Source organism: Leptodactylus fuscus, chromosome 7, assembly GCF_031893055.1.
Source record: "Leptodactylus fuscus isolate aLepFus1 chromosome 7, aLepFus1.hap2, whole genome shotgun sequence".
Taxonomy (NCBI): Eukaryota; Metazoa; Chordata; class Amphibia; order Anura; family Leptodactylidae; genus Leptodactylus; species Leptodactylus fuscus.
This window is the reverse complement of record NC_134271.1, coordinates 37,176,497-37,194,949: the sequence shown is the minus strand read 5'-3', so window position 1 is coordinate 37,194,949 and position 18,453 is coordinate 37,176,497. Positions and strand designations below refer to the sequence as shown.

Sequence of the window (18,453 nt, the reverse complement as noted above, 5' to 3'; positions counted from 1 at the left end):
GGCATGCTACTATATGCAGGGGCCACAGTGGGACATTATACTGTGCTAACGGGCCGCTATGCAACATTATACTGTCTGGAGGCCATTTTGTCATTTATAAAGGAGTTGGATTTGGAGCAGGAGTCAGAAAAATGGACATTGGAAAAAAACAGAGAAGTTGGTGGTTTGGCCTACTAATGCCACAATCCTGAGCATATTTGTTTCCATAACGGAGGATCTATAGAAACAGTGTGGCTCGGCTGTGATGCACGGTACAGTATATTTAGCTCCCATTTGTCTCTATTGGAGTTACAAAAACAGCATAGAGCAGTACCACTCTCTCGGTTTCTATATATTCCAGTTTGGAGATGGGAACAACCCTTTAAACTATTCAGCTTGAGGAAGTACTTCCATGGACTAAATTGGAATATGTATCCCAACTCTTACCTGGTGCACCCAAAACCAATCTGGATACATTAACAAAACATGGCATTGCCATATGAAATTCCTGATCTGCTAGATCTATGCCAGTCAAAATGATAGGTACAAAGTTAAGCACTGTTATTAAAAAGTAAAAGTTACCATAAGTTGTCTATGAACAGCTACGAAGCAAAGCAAACACTCTGCATCGGTCACTACATAGTTACAAACTGTCTCTGGTAGAGACACTTGACAGAAAAATTGTGCTTTGGGAGCTTTATGATGTCAGTTTCCATGTTTGAACAGCTGCATACAACCCAAGATCACCATGAGCAATGCTATGCAACTGCTGGAGAAGCGGTGACGTGAAGCACACCGGCAATAGATCCTGCAGCAGAGGAAGCTTTCTCTGGAGGGATGAATCATGTTCAATATCTGGCTGTCTAATGGAGTAAAAAAAAGGAGTTCTGCATATGCCCTGAGAACACCATCTAGCAAAACAAAAGAGTGCCTTAATATAAAATTTGATCAATGAGGGCCTACTATAGGACTGATCTTAAGGTTTGTCTTTCCAGTAATGGAAATGTTAAAGCTTCAGCAACAAAGATATTTTAAACAATTTCCAACTTTCTGGCAACAGTCTACAGAAGGCCCTTTATCACTACATAGAACATATACACAAAACAAGGTCTGTATGACTAATTGGAAACTCAAGTGGCCTTCACGGACCCCTAACAGCAATCCCATCAAACACATTTAGTATTTTAGTATGCTGCGATTTTTCTGCCAGCAAATTTAGAACATATGATGAGACATGCCTTACACATGCGGATTCACCTACGAAATTTGGGGGAGATCAAAATGATAGCTACAAAGTTAGAGGACCTTTCATCAGATTGGGCACAGGCAGTTCCATATACTGCTAGAAAGCTGACAGTGCGCTGAATTCATCTGTGCCCCAGGTAAAGCGCTATCGGTCCCGGTACTGTAGCGCTTTACAGTCAGTCAGGAACGTCCTTCTTCCCAATAGCGCCTATCACAGTGTGAGCGGGGAGGAACGCCTCCCTCCCTCTGCTCACAGTGCTCGTCCATAGATGAGTATTATCAGGATGGGAGGAGGCGTTCACACTGTGCAGTGCGATAGGCGATGCTGTGGAGAAGGACATTCCTGACTGACTGTCAAAAACGCCCTTCTGACTGTAAAGCGCTATGGTACCGGGACCGATGGCGCTTTACCCGGGGCACAGATCAGGAAAGCAGATAGTGCGCTGAATTCAGCTTTCTAGCAGTATATAGAACTGCCTGTGCCCAATATGATGAAAGGTCCTCTTTAAATGACATCATATAGATTTGTATAATCAATAAACACACAAACCTATATATTGTAAACACAAAATGTATGTAACTCAGTCAAAGATTATAGAGATTATTAGAAAAGTGTGAAAATGAACGAACCTGTATTTTTCGTAGTTTGAGTTAACACCTGCAAATGACTGACTTCTAGCAATTGAAGTAGATGTGACCCTTGAAGACTGCATGGAGAGTGACATGGTGGAGTGGGCCTTGTGTGTGCTCCCTGAAATAAAAAAATAAAATATAGAATATAACAATCCTTCCAAAAACTTAATTAGAACACAGACATTGAGTTAAAAGGGAATGTTCGGTTTAAAATAAAGAAGTTCCTAAAAGTAAGCTTTTTGCAATATTAACACTTTTTAACTTCTTAAACACCAGGTTAATAATTATATACGCTTTTCTGTTTTATTGTTGACATCTGAAGAGCCATAATTATTTTTCCATTCACGAAGTCTCACATTTAATTCAGTTGTTGCAAAATGTACTTCATAATGGTACCATGTAACATTTTGTACAACATACTGGGAGGTTGGAAAAAATTGTGAATGGAGTGGAATTGGGAAAAAAAGGCATTAGACACAATTTCTTATGGGTTTAGGTAGTTCACTGTATGTTATATATAACGTTACCTACATTCTGTGGTACAATCATGGAAATTCCAAAGTTACATAATTTTTTTTCAGGTTTCAAAATTTATTTAGGTACTACTGCAGACAAATGTTCAATGGGAGCCACTCGCTTCTTTTTTCCACTAGCTAATAGCGGAAAAGAAGCGACATGCCCCATCTTGCTGCGGATTCCACGGCTGACTCAGCCGCGGCGCGAGATTCCCTCCCAATTAGGCCCATTCATTTAGGCCTAATCCGGAGCGGAATGCCGGGACGGGATACCAGTGCAATTCGTCGGATTACGGTGCGGCTAGCCACAGAATCTTCACACGCAGAATCCATTATCCTCTGTGTGAACATACCCTTACAGAACCTACTTGCAAAACACTTCAGTACTGAGGGCAGAAGACTAGACCCGTGGTGGTGAATCTATGGCATGCATTCCAGAGGTGGCACACAGAGCCCTTTCTGTGGGTACTCATCTTATTAACAGATTATACTGTGTGGGAGCCACGGTGGAGCAGACTGTACTGTGTTAGGACCCTTCACTATTTATGTCCTAGTATCTGTTTTATAACAGACGTTGTATTATTACAGGTCGTAATAACATTGCACGACCACATCCTATTGCACGATCCTGTGCAATGTAAATAGCGAACATTAATTGTTCAAAATTATGCCAAATGTAAATGTTTGGGCACTCTGTCTCAAAAAGGTATACTATCACTGATCTAGAGTGTTGTGACTTAACCATTAGGAGGAGTTGGTTATATGAGGGCATGGACACGGGACAAACTTGCTCCCGATGGCCTAGATAGACCACCATTCGAAAGGACTGTTTGATCCACTGAAAAGCACAAGCACTCCCTTGTCTTTGCAGGACCGTTTCCAGGCACTTAGCAGATAGAAACTTGATGCCATTGCGCCCATCATGTGTACTGCCCCTGATAACCAGCACAAAAAACCTAGACTGCTAAAGACTGAAACTGAAACATCAAATACAAGATCTGTTTTAGATCAGACAACGATTGGATTTGAGTTAGCGCTTCAACCCTGCGTTTTCTGTGCCCCAACTGCTGGTGTTATGATCTGGGTCTCCTCTACTATGACAGTTCTCTCCTACAAGGGAAACGAATAGCTCTGCGATATATACAGGACATCCTGTGACCATATGTTGCCTCTCATGACAGGGCTTTCAACTGGCATTTTTCATCAGGATACTGCTCACCCACACTTCCTTGGTCTTGCTCGTCACCAGATTTGGCTTCGGTAACCTAAGGGTGCACAGGATTCACAGACCCAGCTGCAACCTCTGTGGGGAAATGCGTATACCAGGATAGCACAGACCCTGTATGTCTCTGTATCCAATCGTATCTCATCTTGTATTCAAGCTAGACGCGGTCCAAGAGCCTCCTTTCAATTATACAGTTTTCTCCAATAATATGCTTTTGCAAACATATTAAAATGAAAGTACAAACATAACATGTATTAGACATTTATGTAGTAGTTAAGGAATTTATTGTATTGGACTAAGCAAGAGCTCTGCAGAGTTTTAGCAGAATGAACTTTATGTAAGTAGATTAGTGGACTCACATCTGCTAAGTTGGTGTTCTACACAACTATAACAGATGGCTTTTCTGTTATCTTCCTGAAGCCTTTAGTATTACACCATTATCTTGTGACAGCTTATTATCAGTATTTACACTCCTTACACTACACTGTCACATATTCAACAATGAATGATTTCTGGACATTAGACAAATGGGACCTGAATGAATACATAAAACTACAGTTATAAAGGACATGTCCACAGGTCTGAAATGCCCAAAGAGGTAATGTCACCCTAAGTATGTTAAGGTTTTGTTTATCCAAATCCATTCAGCCATTCTGAAGTTATAAGCCCCTTTCAGCATTGATACAAATTAGCGTATATTGACCCTAATTTAAATTACCACTAGGGCTAAATTTATACATTGGATTTTGTGGCAAAACCTGTCATAGTAAATCTGCCTTGGAAAACTTTGTGCTAGTGGCTGAAAGGTTCCCTACTACGCATCCACTGGATTAAGCAGGAAACTTACTTTTGAAGTGTCTGCAACCCACTGAAATACATGGGAGGTACATTTTTGTCATGGATTCTACTGAAAAAATTGGGCCAAGTGAGCGTACCGTAGTTTTAGAGGGCCTTATATATACACACAGTAGTATTATTGCTTTATTTGCCATGATTTCCCACAAGGAGGCTGGGTTCACACAGTACTTTTTAATGAAAAACTGCAGAAAAAGTGTGACAAAACGGAAGATGTCACTTAAAGGGGCTCTATCAGCAAAAGTATGCTGTATGAGCACCACACATGCGTGAATAGCCTTTAACCCCTTCCCGCCGATGGCATTTTTTGATTTTCGTTTTTGACTCCCCTCCTTCTAAACCCCATAACTTTTTTATTTCTCCGCTCCCAGAGCCATATGAGGTCTTAATTTTTGCGGGACAAATTTTTCTTCATGATGCTACCATTAATTATTCTATATAATGTACTGGGAAGCAGGAAAATAATTCAGAATCGGGTGGATTTGAAGAAAAAATGCATTTCTGTGACTTTCTTACGGGCTTTGGTTTTACGGCGTTCTCTGTGCAGCCAAAATGACATGTCCCCTATATTCTGTGTTTCGGTACGGTTCCAGAGATACCAAATTTATATGGTTTTATTTACATTTTGACCCCTAAAAAAAATTCCAAAACTGTGTTAAAAAATTTTTTTTCTAAAAGTCGCCATATTCTGACGGCCATAACTTTTTTATACGTAAGTGTATGGGGATGCATAGGGCGTCTTTTTTTGCGGGGCTGGGTGTACTTTTTAGTTCTACCATTTTCGGGAAATGTTATTGCTTTGATCACTTTTTATTCAAATTTTTATCAGAATCAAAACAGTGAAAAAACGGCGGTTTGGCACTTTCGACTATTTTTCCCGCTACGGCGTTTACCGAACAGGAAAAATATTTTTATAGCTTTGTAGAGCGGGCGATTTCGGACGCGGGGATACCTAACATGTATATGTTTCACAGTTTTTAACTACTTTTATATGTGTTCTAGGGAAAGGGGGGTGATTTGAACTTTTAATTCTTTTTATATTTTTTTTAACTTTTTTTTTTACATTTATTAGACCCCCTAGGGGTGTTGAACCCCAGGGGGTCTGATCACTAATGCAATGCATTACAATGCTAATGCATTGCAATGCATTGCAAAAAAGCATCCTTTCTTTTGCAGGCTCCATAGACCAGCCTGCAAAAGAGAGGATTTGCAGACAAGCCTGGGAGCCTGTACAAGGCTCCCGGCTGTCATGGCAACGGGACGTCAGCCCTGGAGCATGCTCCAGGAGCCGGCGATCCCGGCCAAAATGGTGGCGCCCATGCGCCGCGAGGGAAAATGGCGGTCAAAGGCGCCGGAGGGGTTAATGCCTCCCGGGCGGTCGCCATAGTTACAGACCCGACATGCGCCGTACTATTACGGCACATGTCAGGAAGGGGTTAAAGGGGCTCTATCTACTTCAACGTTATGTAATCAGTCTACCATCATATTTGAAGGACTCAACAATGTTGATCCGTGAGTTACTTTCCATTGAATGGAAGGAAACTTATAGATGGGCAATTTTAGATGTCACTAGCCTATATAGCAACATATCCCATGACTTGGGCCTACTGGCAATCAACACTACACTAAAATTAGACGACTCATTTTCTACAATACAAAGGGATTTTATACTAGCTAGTATTGAGTTTATTTTAAAACATAATGTTTTTACTTTTAATGATAAACTTTTTATACAAAATAAAAGAACGGCTATGGGGACGAGGATGGCCCCCAGTTATGCCAATCTTTTCATGGGCCAATTTGAAAATACATGGATATATGGGAACCATCAATGGTCAAGTTATTTAGTTTATTTTAGGCGTTATATAGATGACCTTATTTTTATCTGGGATGGGTCGGCATTATATTTCGAACAGTTTACGGAACATCTCAATCCCAACACCTGGGGAATCCATCTGTCAGGCAAATCAGATCCAGTATCGATTGAATACCTAGATCTGGTTTTGACTAATGAAGGCAAGAAAATCTGCACAAAAACGTATTTTAAATCTGTAGACTGTAATAGCCTGTTGGATTTTCGAAGTCTCCACTATAAAAGGTGGAAACAAAATGTGCCCTTTGGCCAATTCCGCCGTATCAGACGCAATTGCACCAGGGATAAAGATTTTCACATCCAAAGTACGATTCTTACTGATAGGTTTTTAGAGAAAGGCTACCCGAATGAAATAATTAAGGCTGCTTGCTCTAAAGCCAGCAAATTAAACCAACAAGAATGTTTAATTCCAAAAATACCTGTGGACCATAAAAATTATGATATAAATTTCATAACAGCTTTCAGCTCTTCCCATCAGCATATAAAAGATATAGTCATCAAACATTGGCCAGTTTTATACAATGACCCCTTCCTTAAAAAGATTCTCCCCAATAAACCTGGGTTTACCTTCAGAAGGGCAAGAACACTAAAAAGCTTTATAGCTCCAAGCAAATTACGTCCGCTTGGCCCTACCCCTACAACATCAAATACATCCCCTGTTGGTAGTTACTGTTGTAATCGAAAAAGATGCAAATGCTGTGAGTCTATTAGAAATAAAGTCTGTGAAGTGAGTAGCTTCACTACAAATAACACTTTTAAACTAAAGTATCATCTAAATTGTACTTCAACTTTTGTGATATATTTAATAGAGTGCCCTTGTGGCCTCCAGTATATTGGAAGAACAATTAGGCAATTGAGCGAACGCATTAGCAAGCATCGCTCTAATGTTAACAATGGTTACATGAAACACAGCGTTTCGCGTCATGCAGCCGAGTACCATAATAAAAGTTTTGGAGGGTTTAAAGTCACACCGATTGATTGGATTCCCTCGGGAACCAGTGATAGACTTAGTATATTGAACAAAAGAGAAATGTTCTGGATGTTCAAATTCAATACATTACATCCAGCTGGTTCGAACATCGCATCAGAAGATGTGAATAAATAAGGCCAACCAACAGTTATGTATTTTACTATTTTTTATTATTTTTTTATTATTTTTTCATTATTATGAATTTTTTCCTTTTTTTCACTTTTTTTTTTTTTTTTTCAAAAAAATTTTTCAAATTTTTTTCAGAGAAAAGAAGGAGGGGAAAGAAAAAAAAAAAAGACTTTTTTTTTTTTTTTTTTAATCTATTTATTTATTTTTAATTTTTTTTTTTTTATAGACTATAGGTACACTGAGGATATCCTTAGTGAAACTATATGACTGCCCTAAGACAAAGATCACAAAGTATGAGTGAGCGCCTTGTGTGCATGTGCATTCCAGGGTGAACTGCACATTTCCCCCGGAAGTGCTTGGACGACCGGGAGGAAGTGAACCTTGTGAACCATATATACAGATCAGGCAGCACTCCCCAAACAGAATAGCTGATCCTTGGTATCTACAGGGCTTTTTCCTGAAAGGTAAGAAGCTGTCCTGTCTCTTGGAGACTTCTATTATAAAGATCAGAGTTCTCAGTATGTCTAATAAGGCTGCTCATTTACTAAGGTGTTTAGGATAAAAGATCTATGTATATGGTGAACAATATGAGCTTCCAGCTCATTGTATATCTATTTTTAAGGATGCCAGTTACACAATGAGTATATGGATAAGCTATATATGCTCCCAATGTGCTATATTCTCTTTTTTTTTTTTTTTTTTTTTTTTATATATATCTTTATGTTGTATATCAGCTTTGAAGTGTTATATCTGAGTTTGGCAACATTACAATTTTAACTGTTTGTGATTTTATATGTTATAGATTCTATATGTTACTTTATATATGGATTTGTGTGTTTTTAATTAGATACGCACTTGAGAAAGGGCGTCCAGCCCGAAACGCTGTGATTGTTTGCGTTGTGCAATTCTTCTTATTAATAAAATCTATTGGACCTGTGAGCGCCGTCCTGCCCTTTTCCTCTGCTGTTTCCCCGGTTGACACAACTGGTGCCTTTGAGACGTGCCGCTCCCCATACCTGGTATCATATACACCTTAGTACGGAGTTGTGAACGCTGTCACAACAAAACCAGGTGAGAGGCCACGAGGTCTGATACATTCATTACAATTATCCAAAAAGGTGAATCGACTATCTACACTATAAAGTGTGCTCGGTGTTTTTCTATCTTTTGCATATCACTGGGAAAAGTCATTTTTAACTAATCACATCCTTGCATAGCCTTTAGAAAGTCTATTCCACACCTACCTTTAGTATGTAGATTGCCTCAGTGGTTTCTGAATAAGTCTGTTTTATTCATATGCTAATTAGATACATTGTGCACTCCTCTCCTGTTATTTCCTATGGGAGGCTGCTAATGATGATGATGATGACTCGGCTTCCTGTTTGCCTCACACACATAGGAGATAATAGAAGAGAGGAGGCTGCTGGGAACTTCCTGTACTGGCTGAAAGCTCATTAGCATATGAATAAAAACGGACTTATTCAGAAACCACTGAGGCAATTTACATACTAAAGGTAAGTGTGAAGTAGCATTTCTAAAGCCTATGCAAGCATGTGTTTAGATAAAAATAACTTTTCCCAGTGATAGAGCCCCTTTAAAAAGGCTATTCAGGTACCGCTAATCTTATTTTAAACCCCCGTCCCATTTTAAAATAAAATTATAAAAACATATATGTAAATCATACCAGAACGTGCACGACCGCCCACCGTGCATGATCTGACGTCATCTTCTGCCACACCTACCTCTTCTTTCTTCTTGCAGCGACACCCTCTGGTCCTGGCTCTTCCACACCTTCAGCGTCCTCTTCTTCTGGCGTGATGGCTTCAAATCCCACGCCTGCATAGTAGTGCTTCCCTCCGGCACTGTTGGCACTCAGGATGCTTAGTTTCCCTTACAACTTCACGAGCGTACTGCGCATGCGCAGTACACTTGCAAACTGCCATTGCTAAAAATGGCGCCGAAGCCTGCGCAGTAGTGCTCCAAAGGGAAGCACTACTACACAGGCACAGGATTTGAAGCCATCACGCCAAAAGAAGAGGACGCTGAAGGCGTGGAAGAGCCAGGACCAGAGGGCGTCGCTACAAGAAGAAGGAAGAGGTAGGCGTGCCAGAAAATGACGTCAGATCGTGCACGTTCAGGTATGATTTACATATATGTTTCTATAGTTTTATTTTAAAATGGGACGGGGGTTTAAAACAAGATTACCGGTGCCTGAATAGCATATGTGGGGGTCATACAGCAAAATTTTGCTGATATAGCCCCTTTAAGTTTTTTTTGACTACATGTTTTGCATCTAAGATTTATATAGATTAGTTGCGTGAATCAAATATTTGTCTCAGCTCAACTTTTTTTTAGTTGGATGATATTGGAGTCAGAAGTTTGGTGCTTCTAGACATTCCATATTTATGAAGAACTGTATAAAAAAAATTCTGAAATATATGTAAAACTGAGAATGGGAGTCAGTGTCAAAGTTTGACAGTATTGAGAAATACAAAATGTGTAGCACCGTTATGAGCAGTATTTCTAGGATTACATGCAACTTTGTGTGGGTCTCCTGTTCCACAAAAAAAAAAAAAAAAAAAAGCCATGTCACTCAGCGACTCTTCTACCAATATAAGTGAATGGAGTTGCACTGCGAAATAAAGGGTGCTGTGACTGCAGTATCGTCATCAAAAGACTGAGCACTGCTTGACTCTTTTGGTTTTGTTGTTACCGTGCGGCTAATGAAGAGATATAGCTGAAATGAATCAGTACTTATTCACACAACAGAGTTTCATGAAACGGCATGGCAAAACACGCTGCATTTTACAGTACCTGCAAAGTGGATGGGATTCTGGCTAATCTCGTCCACACATCGCAGAAAAATATCCACAGCGAAAATGCTGCAATTTTAAACATTTTGAATGGCAATTATACCTATGAAAACACTGGCGGTTTCCAAAGAGGTATAATAGAAACAGAAAGTCCACAGAGGATAACTCTGGACTTTCTGTTGAAAAATTCTCCGGAAAAACAATCTTGTTTCCTCCGTGGACTTTTCTGAAACTTTTTTTTTCCTACGGCTCAATAGGTGGGGCCTTAGCTTCAAAAAGTCTCTACAAAACTTTATAGATTTAAAAAAATAAATTGATTTAAAAAAAAAACACACACAACACATTTCACAACTTTTGGTCCTTAATTATCTCACATAATGGTGAAAATTGCTGAGTGTGGTAAAGTTTGCCAGAAGTTTCAAAACAGCCTAAGTTATAACAGGGAGATCACAAATTAACCCAGAACATCAGCAAAAGAAGTCCTTTGTATATCTGAGGACACTGTTGTTGGCAAAATATTGGGCATTACCTTGACAGTAACCTCTATTACAAAATTGTCTGACCACTGTATAAGCAATGCCGTCCCTGCTACCTCGTGTGTCATCCCCTCTATCTCATAGATTGTAAGCTCTTGCGAGCAGGGCCCTCAGTCCCATTGTGTGAAATGACTTTCTTTGTAATGTATCTTTCTGTCTATTTGAACCCTACAAATTGTACAGTGCTGCGGAATACGAAGCACTATTGAAATAAAATGTTTATTATATTATTATTATTATTATTATATTACTAAACACACTGGAATACTGTTCCACATACAATTTAGTCTCTACACTGATAATCTCATTACATTATTTGATAAGGCAAAAATTATATATCTAGACTTTCAAAACATCTCACCAGCATAAATATGGATAATTCAACATTGAAGCAGAGCAAGCTATACAGGTCCCAAAACAACAACCGATATGCAAACAAAATGGACATTTTCAATGTCATTATTTCATAGTCACACACATTTTTTTCAATAGATTGCATGAGTTGATTCTAGTAGTATTAGGTGAATGAAATCTAACTTGGTCAACATTTTGCTGGTTTATAAATGGAGGTACTCCAATATTTTTTTCAAATGCAATGCAATGGCTGTTCATAAAAAAGACACTGTCTGCAAAATCCTATTTTACTTAAAAACAAAACGGAACAGCAGTACTGCAAAGATTACAAAAAGCCAAGCATGTAAACTACAAACAGACTTTAGTACAAAGTCAAAGTCACAGTTTTCCATTGAGAATTGTACCTTACCAATAACAAGCAACAACTCATCCCAAAGCTCCGTCATTTCATGTGGCCGTATCCATTTCAAACGCACAAAGCAAATAAAGAATTAGATTTTCAGAGACACGATTTGCTCTGACTTACAAAGCAGATAAGAAATCTCACTCCCATTCTCCTTACAAACCTCTCATTCACATTCCTTACATTCCTGTTTTCTAGTGGTTTGAATCACTAGCTGGTACTAAACAGATTGCTAGCTAATGTCTACTTGTTTTTAATAAGAATTATCTTTATTTTTACAGCACCAATATATTCTGCAGGCTTTTACAATTCGGAGGCAGCAAGTGAAACGAAAAATAAGGAGGACAAAAGAAAAAACAATGAGACAAATGAGAGTTCACCTTCCTGTAAGAGTTCACAATGGGATTACAATCAAAAGATGAGATTGTAAGCCCCTGCGGACAAGGTGCTATAACCCACTCGACCAGTTGTTAGTATTGTTCTCGTGTTGTATGTAAACCCTTCTCATATGTGCAGCACCAAGAAATGAATGGTGCTATAAAAAGAAATAATAATAAAAAATAAAAAACAATAACAATGTAAATGGACTAGAAAGAGTGACGCTAGGTTCACACTAGCGTTCAGGTCTCCGTTCTGTGGTTTCTGACTTCTGCATGCAGAAGACTGAAACCTGTCAGACCGGGTCCGGCCGTGAGCGGCGGTGAGCGTTTTATGCTCTCTGCCGCGAAACCGTTTTTTTTAAATCGGACACAGAGTACTGTATGTCCGACTCTGTGTCCAATTTAAAAAAAAAAACGGTTTTGCAGCGGAGAGCATAAAACGCTCACCGCCGCTCATGGCCGGACATCTTTCAAACCCATTCAAATGAATGGGTATGAAAGAGTCCTGCAGGTTTCCGTATCCTGAATCTGTTTAGTGCAGGAAACGGAAACCTGCAGAACGGACACCGGGCGCAGATGTGAACAAGCCCTGACATATTAGGTGCAGGTTTTCTGCATTTTTATTTGTCCATGGGGAACAGCCCCTTCCATTGGCAATGATAATAGAAATATATGTGAGCAATTTAAGCCTGGTTCACATCCATGTGGTTTCTTAGCTAACCACTTTATAATGTGTTCGGTATTCCTTTCAGGGGGGTCCCCAAGTGGAATACCAAACGCAGATATGAACCGGGACACACTCAGTCAGTATGCAGTGTCCAATGATGCAACAAGAGTAACAACCAAGTCAACTAGAAAGTTATCTGGCTAGGTCAAGCTGACAAACTTGAAGTGAGCCTGTACAGTAGATTAAATTAAATAAAATTATGTGACATTGGCCTCCACAAAACATATGATTCCAAGGTCAAATTCCAAAGAATTGGTGAAGAACAGGAAAACTCTGCAGATAAAAGCAAGACGATCGTAAGAAAACTAGAAAGATCGCTTGTGGCATTACATTTTCCAAAAAGACATACTTTTAGCATGTTTGGATAGAACGCGAAGGAGGTATTGCAGTATAGATGAGATGAACAGTCACAATCAATGTGACATAAACAACTAAAACGTCACACACATCCCAAGTCTTCATAAGGCTGCAAATGGTCATAGTAACAAGACAGCTTCCACAATCTCAAAGCGTGGGAGCCCTCCTACAGTGAAAAAGGTAGCAAGGCAATGGCAGTGACTTGCAAAAGGGGCACCCAGAGGACATCATGGGCATTATAATATCAAATTGCCCAGGATCAAAGATAACTTTGATTAAAGGCATTAGCACCAGTTCTCTGTAGATATTTTATGATGTATCCTTAGGATAGGTCATCAGTATCAAGTAGAACCTCTGCTGATAAGCAGAATTAAAGGGGTTGTCCCATCACAAGGATCCTATCTATACTGCTTGTTAATGTGAATTTAAGACTTCTCCTAAATACATTGCTTCAGCAAAACGTCTTTGTTTGTCCATTATCTTACTTTATTCATTTCATTGTTGATACAGCCCTTGACTTATCTGGCCAAAAGTCAAGTGATGCATCTGCCTGCTGCCAGGGGGGAAGGAGGAGGGGTTAAATGCACAGGAGCGAGCCAGGGGGGAGGGGTAGTTTACACTTTGGGGGAAGGGGCCGCCAATACAGACCCGGCATCCGCTTCAATAGAGAGGCGTCAGGAGCGATGCTGCTATTCCGGAGGGGGGCGGAGGAGCGGAATAGCAGCATCAGCCGCTGCTGGCTTCATGCAGGGCAGGAGCGTAGCGATGCCGCAGGCACCTGTGCCGGCGTCTAAAACACCCCCCCCCCCCCCGGCATCCGCCTCTCTATTACAGCGGATGCCGGGTCTGTATAGGCATTGTGAAGGCTGGGGAATTGACTGGACTCACTATCTATGAGCGCGCACGCAGGGCCAGCGGCATAGAAGCGACGTCATCTTGCCGTTGGCTTTGCATATGTAACCCTGCCCACCAATGACGCAACAAAGCAGGAAGAAAGAAGATTTTACAGCAGCGAAGACTGGTGAGTATGCGACGTAGGAATACCCCTTTAAAAGCTTGGGCGAATTGGCAAGGGCTGTGGCATCAACTAAACCATAGAAGAACCAGTAGACCGGTAGACATGGTGTTACAGACATTATACAAAGACTGCCTGAGCACCGCGGTCCCTTCAGTCAGTTGACAGGCAGGTGTTCAAGAGATCGAACCCCATCAATCTGATATTAATAATCTATTTCTATCATAAATTTCACAAGAAAACAACTTTAAAGCTAAGGATCCACAGTGCAGAAAAGCTGTGTTTTTTGTTGCCTTTTTTTTTTTTTTTGCACCAAAGTTTTTTCATATTTCCCATTCCGTTTGAAGCCACTCTTGGCTTTGGCTCAGACAAGCTGCAGAAAAATGTGGACGCAAACTAAAAGTTATTGGGGCAGAGTCATCATGAGAACTCTGATCAATTTGATTGCCTGGGACAGTCCTTAACACCATCTGTCTCCGTCTCATCAGATTGGACTTCAAGAAGCTGTATTATGGCTGTAGAACTAAAAGTTGTCACTCCACCGCTTCCTGCTCATAGACTCGCTTTAATATAAAAATTACAGATGCCAATTTGCACTGCAGGCAGTTATCCTCTAAAAACACTACATAACAAGAAATCAATGCAGAGTAACTGTTACAGGACAGGAAAAGGAAAAGGTTGGGTGAGTACAACAAAGAATACACGGAAATAGTTTGTTTTCCCATTGGAGCATCTTAAATAATAATGTGACTATGCATGACAGATAACGTTCAGTTCCCATAATAGTGAGGCTGGGACAGAAGGTACATTCCACAACACTTTAAAAAGGGAGGCTCTGTCAGTTCCAAAATATCTCCAAAATAAATATTGGGGGCTGTTAATAGGAGGAGAAACCTTTGTCACCGCAAAATGGCGAAGCCACGGAGAGATAATCATTGTTTTATAGATACGCGAGTCAACCGGCAAGTGCACAAGGGGCAGGACTGATTCAGCAGATTTGCCTCAAAATAGTTGTGACACAGACAGAAGCTGAAAATTTCATTCATACAGCTAAAGAGCAACAATTCTGAGCACTTGCAGCTGTATGTATGCAAATCGGATTGGTAATAAAAAATAAAATAAACTGAGCGAGACAAACAGTAATGTGTACTGTTACAAGTGCAGGGTAAAGATTTTAACAAAACCGACCGTTTATACTCGAGTATAAGCCTAGTTTTTCGGCTTATACTCGAGTCAAGCAAAAAAAAAAAATATATATATATATATAGATATATATATATATATATATATATATATATATATATATATATATATATATATAGATATAGATATATATATATAATTACATTTTTATTTTTTTTTTTTGGGGGGGGGGGTCAATGACCAGCTGCAATAGTGATGTATAGAATCTCCCATAAAATAGTGAAAAAAAATTTGAAGCTTTAAAAAAAATATAATAAAACAATAAAATAAAAAGTTCTAAATCCCTCCTTTCCCTAGAATACATATAAAAGTAGAAAATTTCTGTGAAACAGATTACACACAGATTACGCATTAGGTATTCCTGTGTCTGAAAGTGCCCGCTCTACTGAATATAATGTATCTGCAGTGCTCCTGTTCCGTCGGAGGGGGTTAATAGGAGCTCTGCAGATACCCTATATTCAGCCAGACTGAATTCCAGGTGGGAGAAAAAAAAAAAAAAAAACAGTCGTCAAGCTCAGGGAAGGGGCAGACAGACAACCAAAACACCCCCTCCCCTTTCCTAGCACCCAGCATCCAAAAACTCCGACCATTTTAATTTTTGAAATTTTCCAGTAGCTGTTGCATTTCCCCCCCTCGGCTTATACTCGAGTCAATAAGTTTTCCCAGTTTTTTGTGCTAAAATTAGGGGCCTCGGCTTATATTCGGGTCGGCTTATACTCGAGTATATTTGGTAACTATAAAGGGTGGCTCTCCAATAGATTAAAAAAACTTCTCTCTCAATGTTCATCTACTCCTGTGGTAACTATAGAAATTTGGGTTGTTTCCTTAATGGGTCAGCCATCAATATTCGATCCAATATCCAGGACTACGGCAGATCACTGGGATATAATAGTTTAAATTTTAATAGTTTGGCCATTTTGAATTTGGCTATACCTAATATGTTATGTAAAGCCACATCCAAAATAAAGAGAACATAGGCCCAGATTTACTGCCCTGGTTATGACTAGACATTGGAGTAAACACAGCACATCTAGCACATGTGGAGTGTGGCTTAGAAGTGCCAAAATGTGGCAAGATGTTCCAAAATTCTCTCTCAGTGTGATGTAATTTTCTAGTAATGTATATCACATTTATTGCTGCGCAATTTTGCAGGTAATTCTGCAAACCCACCTGGTCTTAACAAGAAAAACGAACAAAAATTTAACAACCCAGGGAAAAGCTGCAGCAACATGCAGATCCATTCAGTTAGTGGCCACGTAACATCAACCATGTGTGGCTATTCCTTACAGATTGCACCGATTAGAATACCCATTACATTTACCAGCATTTTAAACCCACTTCTGTATAAAACAAAGACTACAAAATTATGATTGGTATGGCATAATATCATTTGAATTTGAGGATTTTTTATTTTTTTTTTAAACTGAAAATTGTACAACCTGTTATAAAAGACAAATAGGCAGTGGCAGTCAAGTGTCAAAATAATCTCAGACTACAAATACATAAAAATAAGAGATAAAACAATGTAACAAACGTTAAAAAAAAAAAAAAAACAACATTGCTGCAAAACACCACATTTACCAATTCCATAGGCAGGTACCCTGAAGGTAAGAAGGACTCAGCATCAGAGTCCAAAAGGGAGAAACAGCCCAATGGTATTAGAGGGAAATGGCAGTGGACACCAAACAATACCACATACCCATCCAGACAGTATAGTTCAGTATATAAGGAAAGTTACAATTACAAAAGTAATACATAGACCCAAAGTTTAGTAGTTGTCCTGGGTACTCCTGGCAATCCCCCTTGTCTACACAATAAATGAGCCAAAGCTGTACGAACTAATGTGGCAGTAACAATGAATTACACTATGGTCCCCAGGTCTTTTGAAAGCCCCTCCCTTACACATCAATTGGTTATATGGCAAAAATCGAACTGATCAACTTCCTCCACATCGGAAGAGATGGAGGGTGCGAATCCATCCATTGTAAATCTATGGTTTTGCTAGCCAAAAGTAAGGATTCATACAAGAAGATCCTGATATACTGTAGGCATACCAACTCATCTACAACTCCAAATAGAAATATCTGTTTACAATAATGCCTCTTTCTACTGATCATCAGGTTGGGAGTTATAAAAACAGCCGGACACAGTTCTATATTCTCTTTGTATCTCCTCTCAAAGTAAACAGATGTTACAGAAACAGCATAAAGAGGTTGTCCATGAATTTCAGGACTCAGGGAGGAGGCCAGGGAAGGGGGGGGGGGCATATTAACTTGTCTTCGGCGCCATGGTGTCCTCTTGCCTTTGTGGGTGAAAGTCCTGCTCCAAGAAGTGGGCTAAGCGGTCACAGGACAGGAATCAGTGACATCAGTCATATAATGTCACCAGCTTCTTTCCTGTGTCTGCTGAGTCAGCTACTGGAGCCAGCTAGGGATAGGAGAGTATGATTTATTTTTTTTTATTTTTTTTTTTTTTTTAATATTTCACCCTCCCAGACCTCCTCGAGTCCTGAAATGTGTGGACAAACCATTTAGTTTACAAAGTTATGGAAATTGTGTAGTGTGCTACATTGTTTCTGTGACTCCGATTTACCATTACGGGAGTTACATTTATCTGTTTACATAACTTCTGACCTCCTTAAAGAAAACAGGGGTTTCCTTATATCAGCCTGAAAATTCAGAAATATTTGATGCTTCTTTAAAGAAACATTTCTAAGTAAATCTGACAACATACCCAAATTGCTTAATAATGTCAGAGCAATTTTTTTTTTCTCTAGATCAGTGATGGCTAACCTATGACACGCGTGTTGCCATGGTAGCTGACATGCGGTGCAGTGCCGCGGTATGTCAGTTTTCAGCGCTGACAAGCAACACAGTGCCGCCTGTAGCGCTGACAGGGGGCTGTTTAGAGGTGAACGGGGGCGCTTCTGATCTGGCTCCATTCACAGTTCTTTGCATGGTAGGGCCGCTGCTGTGATGTCTGCAGCGGCCCTGCCAAGATCACACGCACGTGCACTTACTGGTTGGCCCACACAGCCGCCGACAGTAGCAGAAGCTGCCGGGGGGGGGAGTGGCAGAGTCTCCTGAATGTGCACATGGGCTGTGTAGCGGGAGGGTGTTCCACCCACCGCTCACCTCTCTGGCTCAATGTCAGCCACCAGAACAATGCTCACAGAACTTGCGAACGCCAGGGCCCTGCCATAAATATACAGATGGACCCAAAGTGGTGAGCAGAACACTCT

General features: G+C 40.1%; 1 protein-coding gene across 2 annotated transcripts in view; it reads right to left on the bottom strand.

Annotated features, from left to right (window-relative positions):
- Positions 1-18,453, bottom strand: part of RIPOR1 (RHO family interacting cell polarization regulator 1) — a 120,754-nt gene that overhangs the window by 97,580 nt on the left and 4,721 nt on the right. For both annotated transcript variants that reach the window (XM_075281773.1, XM_075281774.1), the window contains exon 2: positions 1,855-1,975. In XM_075281773.1, coding sequence (XP_075137874.1) covers positions 1,855-1,975 — 121 coding nt within the window. The remainder of the gene's footprint in view (positions 1-1,854; positions 1,976-18,453) is intronic.